Below are 6882 nucleotides of genomic sequence, written 5' to 3'. Positions count from 1 at the left end.
ATAAACTTCCATATGAAGCTTACTTTTTCATTTACTAATCAAGAGAAGCCACACAAGAGACACAAGCCACTTTACGCCAGTCATTAGACATAATCTCATGTAATATGTCTTCATATAAAATGGAACATCTTTTTTTAAAATGGAACAAAAAAAAATACATAAAAAAGTTGTAGGGAAGCCACTAGCACACAGTACAGTCAGCCAAAAACATAAGCATCATGTCAGAATCATAAAATATTTAATAAGGTATATTTTAGGGAATATACTGTGTATAAAATTTGAGATCACAATAGGAAGCTATTTCAGACCCTCTCCAAGCTATAACCATCACCCATTTGCAATGCTCTGCAGATTGTATTACCACTGATACAAGGCTCTACTACAGCATACAGCTTGTAAACTAATACCAAAATGACAATGTACAGAAAAGGAAAAATCACAAGGCTAAAGTGTCAGGATTACCTCTAAGAGCAAAGGAGGGGGAAAATGTTAGAACACAGATCACGTTACACTAATGTAGCAACAATGCATATATATTGTTCTCATTAGTAATTAGTAGTCAAACTGGATAAAGGTAAAAATTATGTAGCAGAAAGGAGCTCATGGTAATAAAGTACAAATAAGCAGCTCTGCAGAAGAAAAAACGGGAGGGGGGAGGGGGGAGGAGGGAGGGGTAAAAACAGAAGCTGAAAAGAAAGGAAAAGATTACAAAAAAATCTGCTGCTCTTTAGTCTAATAACTGTTTGTAACCAAGTGCTGTCAGTGTACACTGAGCCCTTCACTTCAAAAAAGGTTTTAGACAAGCCGTTGCCCTGCAACACACTGTGGACTCCCCTCGGCACCAGAACTCTGAAAACTAATGGACCAGGCACAACTTCCGGAGGCAGTGTGTTGCTGAACATCAGATAACCCATCATTTCATCTCTGCGTCTCCATGTTTTCTTCTGTCTTGAGGTAGTTAGATGAAAACAAGCAAGTATCAGATGTAGTGGCAAGGACGCTGCACGAGTTCTTTCAAATCAGTGGCCTTAGCAGGCGACAAAACTACCTTGAATACTTAGACAGCCAAGAAGTGAAGACATGGTGACATGGAGAAAAGGTGGTGCTTGAGATCCATGGTGCCCGTTGGTCCACATTCCTTTTTTTGTGATTTGAGAAGAATGTCTTTATTTATAAAAAGTCAAAACGAGATGCTCTGGGAGCATAACAAATCATCGCCCTTTGTTGTAACCAGGAAAAAACTGGTCGAGCAGCGTCTGCAGGACCTTATTTGGAACCATATTGTAAGTCTTTCCAAGGTCGTAGCGGCATGCTGGACAAGTGTAAACCTCGGCTCGGAATGAGCGTTGCAAGCAGCTCTAGAGAATAACCAAGATCAGGTATTAGTTGTTGTACACACAATTGTAAAATTGCCTAAGAATAAAGTATTTAACCCCTTAATGACTCTGCACATTTTTTTCCCATTTTTAGTTTTTTTTCTGACTTTCAAAGAAACCTAAGTCTTATTTATCCATCACTGTAAGCTAGCTGAGGGCTTGTTTTTTGCGAGACGAGTTGTATTTTTCAATGGTACTAGTTAATGTACCATATAATGTACTGAAAATGGAGTGAAATGGAAAAAAAACCCGAAAACTAATTAGTCATCATTGTGTGTCTTGTTTTTATGGTACACACAATGACGAAAAATGACCTATCAAACTACTAATGACCACTTTTCCATTGTATGTATGTGGGTGGGTGCTTCTCATGCGCCGCCCCTGGTGAGGTCATCGCTCCACCCCCTGGTGACATGATCACAGGTCCTATAACATATATAAAACACAGAGCCTAACCGACAGAAAAACAACACAGTTAGGGCTCTTTGAAGGGGAGGACAAAAATAACAAAATTAGAATACAACTAAGCCGTTATCTCAGACACAACTCGGCGATCCTGACAGAAGACACCGACCTACCGCCACCACAGAGATCCGGTGGGCTGAAGGACCTGGAATGACGTCCCTGCTGTGGGAGGAGCTATTGTGCAGTTTGGTAGAAAGTACTGTTTACTGAATACACTGACAGCAGCCACCAAGACCTAGGATGGCGTCACAATCATGTGATCCCATGTGTGGGTGGAGTCAGGATCACATGACCAGGGGCTGGTCACTGTATCCACGAGTCTGCCGAGCTGGCGATTTCTGGAAATCAGCATGGATGTACCACAGCTGTGAGTGTGAGAATCAGGATGCATGTAGTAGAGCTGTGAGAGAGATGTGTGGGGATCATAACTGATGTACCATGTACCACAGCTGTGTGGCGCATTGCGCCACCAGAAACACTGGTACTATAATTTCCTAAATAATGCGTTACTTTGATAGACTGGATGCAGCTATACTAAATATGGTTTTTTATTCAAGGAAAGAAAAGGTTTTTCTTTTATTACCTTTTTATTTTTTCTAATACTTAAAAAAACAAATTTAAAAGTAAGTTTAACAAGTTTTTATTAAGCACCACAGGGAATTTGAACTTGCGGTTGTTTGATTGCTCATTGAGTGTAATGCAATACCACAGTGATGCATTATACTGCTTTCTAACAGACAATCAGCCATGGCCGCCCAGGGGGACTTCAGAAGGCCCCAGGCAGTCATAGCAACAGAACATCACCTCCTATTATCAGTGCAGGGGGAAAGAAGTCGCAGGACCCCTGAATACCAATTGGGGCATTTAAATGTAGCTGTCAAAATTGACATTTAAAGGGTTAATAGCCCCAATCAGCATTGAGCCAATATTCACTGTGTATAGAGTGGGAGTGTCTACAGATCCCATTCCATGCAAACCCCACACGTCCAGAACATAAATGTGCGTGCCGGGACATGAAGGGGTTAGGTATCTCTTACAAAAATATCTTTCATAAAAACGGGTATGTAAATTAGAAACATTCATCTATTGATCGGAATGTTCTACCATCCTTTTCTAGTTATACATATAAAAAATAAAACTAATCACTCACTTTGCACACATTGTGAAGGCATGCCGTTGTGACAGGTTGAAACACCAACTCTTGACAGCAGACACACATGAATGTTTGTTCAACTTTCTTCAGAAATTTCTAGAAAACCAAACAAATGTTAAAATGTCAATACACCACAGAAAGTGATAACTCATATCGGCGGTGATAGAAAGAGGGGCTTGGTTACTTATTGTAACGATCCGGCAGCCCATCCATCACCTATGACGTTACTGACACTGGAGGCCCACATGACACCTTGTTGGAACTTGGACAAAAAATGGCTGGTCTGACTCAGCAGGTGCCAGCGAGGAATTCAAATCCATGGATAACCCATCTTGAAGGATTTTCCAGCTTTAAAAAATATATAAAAAAAATAAATAAAAAAATTTGATAACTTATCCACAGCATAGGCTATTAAAAGCTGATAGGAGGGGCACACCATCTGGGACATCAGAAGCAGACAGCTCTATAGATTGTGCATCAGTGAAGGCACCGCTTCCATTAGAGTGAATGGGAGCTGTGCCTGCAGAACCATAGCAGGCCACTGCACAATGTACGGAGCTGTCTGCTTTCTGCTCCAATCAGCTGTTGATAACATATCGACTGGACAGGTCATCAATTTTTAAGATGTGAAAAATCCCTTTAAAGTTTTGGTTGGAAATTACTTAAAGGGGTTGTCCCGCGAAACAAAGTGGGTCTATACACTTCTGTATGGCCATATTAATGCACTTTGTAATATACATCGTGCATTAATTATGAGCCATACAGAAGTTATTCACTTACCTGTTCCGTTGCTAGCGTCCCCGTCTCCATGGTGCCGTCTAATCTTCAGCGTCTAATCGCCCGATTAGACGCGCTTGCGCAGTCCGGTCTTCTCCCTTCTGAATGGGGCCGCTCGTGCCGGAGAGCGGCTCCTCGTAGCTCCGCCCCGTCACGTGTGCCGATTCCAGCCAATCAGGAGGCTGGAATCCGCAATGGACCGCACAGAAGACCTACGGTCCACCGAGGGTGAAGATCCCGGCGGCCATCTTCACAAGGTAAGTCAGAAGTCGCCGGAGTGCGGGGATTCGGGTAAGTACTGGAAGGTTTGTTTTTTTTATGCCTGCATCGGGTTTGTCTCGCGCCGAACGGGGGGGCTATTGAAAAAAAAACAAAAACGTTTCGGCGCGGGACAACCCCTTTAAAATCCAATCTGCTAAATGTAGCTCATCAGATTAATCCAAGACCTCTACAATACTTAAAGTGGTCATACACAGAGAGAAGTAGGCTGATGGTTGGACAGCTATCAAGAAAATAACGGTTTAGAGAACGATTTTTTCTCAAATACAAATCGTACACATTTTCATCCATACTGGCCAATACAGTGGTTGTAACTGGTCATATAGGTTTTCTGTTACACAGGGGAGTTTGTAGATGAAACACCTTTTGACATTCTGTTATCCGTTGGCTGAAATGTAACCATAAATAATCATTTATTCAACGATCATTTTGGTTGCAATCATCAGTCTTCTTCAAATTTAGTTTCATGTGTATGGCCCCCTTTAGACTTATGTCACACTAGCATATAACCTGTGCAAGTGTCGGGTAACTCTAAATGTCCAATTACAAACATTCCTTTGTAGGGGTATATTAGTATGATCCTGATGCAAACATCATATTCGCAGTGATAACAGAAACAGTGTATTTCTAAGCATATGATCACATAATATGTAGTCACGATGGTGGGACTCCCAGCGTACAGACACCTATCCTGTGGACAGATGAGGATGGTTTCCCACCTGCGCCCGGGGTCCCACTTTTCTGCTCCGTTCGGAAAGCAGGAAAGGGGGAATCCCCGTGGCTGAAAAGCTCCGTCTTAGAACGAAACCGAACAGACCCCATTGACTATAATGGAGTCCGTTTGCTTTTCGCTCAGCTGCGCAGCTTTCAGAAGGAGGAAAAAGCGCTATTTCTTCCGGTATTTTGAGCCGTATCTGTGGTGGACCCTTCAACCAGAGGTTCCAACATAGATGTGAAATCACCCTAACATACTATGGTGGGACAACCCCTGTAATGCTAGTCCTGAAGGGGGTCTCTTTTTGTACACTTCTTTAGTGTTAGTCAATAAATTGATGAAGTCTTCAGTTTCAGGATCAAGAATTTCCTGCACATTCAATTCAAGTTATACTGGAACATGTTACATTATTCAAACAGGGAGCCATTCAACTGCATGAGGGATGTTTGCATTTCACCATAATAAAGCTAGATACAAGCTGTACAGTTGTGTTAAAGGGGTTGTCCCGCGAAACAAAGTTGGGGTTCAGCACTTCTGTATGGCCATATTAATGCACTTTGTAATGTACATTGTGCATTAATTATGAGCCATACAGAAGTTATTCACTTACCTGTTCCGTTGCTAGCGTCCTCGTCTCCATGGTGCCGTCTAATTTTCAGCGTCTAATCGCCCGATTAGACGCGCTTGCGCAGTCCGGTCTTCTCCCTTCTGAATGGGGCCGCTCGTGCCAGAGAGCTGCTCCTCGTAGCTCCGCCCCGTCACGTGTGCCGATTCCAGCCAATCAGGAGGCTGGAATCGGCAATGGCCCGCACAGAAGACCTGCGGTCCACCGAGGGTGAAGGTCCCGGCGGCCATCTTCGCAAGGTAAGTAAGAAGTCACCGGAGCGCGGGGATTCGGGTAAGTACTATCCGTTTTTTTTTTTTTAAACCCCTGCATCGGGTTTGTCTCGCGCCGAACGGGGGGGGGGGCTATTGAAAAAAAAAAAAACCCGTTTCGGCGCGGGACAACCCCTTTAAGTATTTTCCTTATAGTCTGAAAACACTTATTCTTCTAATATGGCATATTACCTAGAAAGCAAATTATATATATATATATGTGTGTGGCTTTACACACTTGAAGAAAGCTTGCACTGTATTTTTATATTTCTTTGTAACTTAGTAGGATGAATAATTGAGTCAAAAACTTTGTCCCAAACTCTAGAACATGCATATAATTACTAGCGACTGTATATATCATATGTTTGGTACACTGGAGCGGAGTTTGTTTTATTCTACTAGTATGTCGGGGAAAGGAAGTGGGTCTTCACAGCTGGAAAGAGAGCAACTCCTTCATAAACCTTTGCCATTACTTTTCTATGTGGAAGAGTGGCAGAAAACAGCAGGCCTGACCTACCAGGGATTAGTAGGGAACGTGTTGCACAACGGAGAGTTACTGGCAGCAGTATTGATGAATCTCTCCCAATGTGCGCTATGGAAATCGTTCACTGTGCAAATGTACATATGTTGTTTATCTAGATTTTGTTTGGCAACTACTAATCTAAAAAGACAAGAGAATCGAAGCTCAGCCTAGAGGCTCACTCACAGAGGTGTATGTAGACTGTGTAGTTTCCATGAGCATAATATACAGTACACAGCAACATGCATATATTAAACGCTTATAGCCTATAATGGGCGTAATACGCACCTCAATCAAACAAGCTGCAATTTTTTTTTCACGCACATGAAAAAAAAAAGCATGCCTGAATGGCCCAGTGTAAATCAATGGGCTTTTAGGAGGCGTATCATGCAGTCCCCATACACCCACGTGAGCCCTAAAGTAGAGGTTTCATCCCTCTTGTACTGCGATCCAGATCTCATGTACATGATCTAAAAGTAAAATGGTTTCTTTTGGTGAGAACAATCACAAGTAATCTTGTAGAAATTATGCCTTTTAATGGTTAAAAAAAATACATAATGTTATAGCGAGCTTTCGAACCTACGCAGGGTTCTTCCTCAGGCTTATGGAATAGATATGAAGAGGCATGAATGTATATACACATACATATGAAAAGGCAAAGACATGGTGTGATTAATTTGCACCATGTCTGTGCCTTTTCATATATATATATATTCATGCC

General features: G+C 42.2%; 1 protein-coding gene across 1 annotated transcript in view; it reads right to left on the bottom strand.

The window, feature by feature from the left end:
- Positions 1-221: 221 nt before the first annotated feature.
- UHRF2 (ubiquitin like with PHD and ring finger domains 2) overlaps positions 222-6882 on the bottom strand; it is a 102074-nt gene continuing 95413 nt past the window's right edge. The window contains exons 15-16 of the mRNA XM_066604253.1: positions 2992-3090; positions 222-1358 (exon numbers count right to left, since the gene is read on the bottom strand). Of these exons, the coding sequence (XP_066460350.1) occupies positions 1212-1358; positions 2992-3090 (246 nt within the window). The 3' untranslated portion in view covers positions 222-1211. The remainder of the gene's footprint in view (positions 1359-2991; positions 3091-6882) is intronic.

The sequence above is a fragment of the Eleutherodactylus coqui genome, chromosome 5 (genome assembly GCF_035609145.1).
Source record: "Eleutherodactylus coqui strain aEleCoq1 chromosome 5, aEleCoq1.hap1, whole genome shotgun sequence".
Lineage (NCBI taxonomy): Eukaryota > Metazoa > Chordata > Amphibia > Anura > Eleutherodactylidae > Eleutherodactylus > Eleutherodactylus coqui.
Note: the sequence above shows the minus strand (reverse complement) of the source record. Positions and strands in the feature narration are given on the sequence as shown.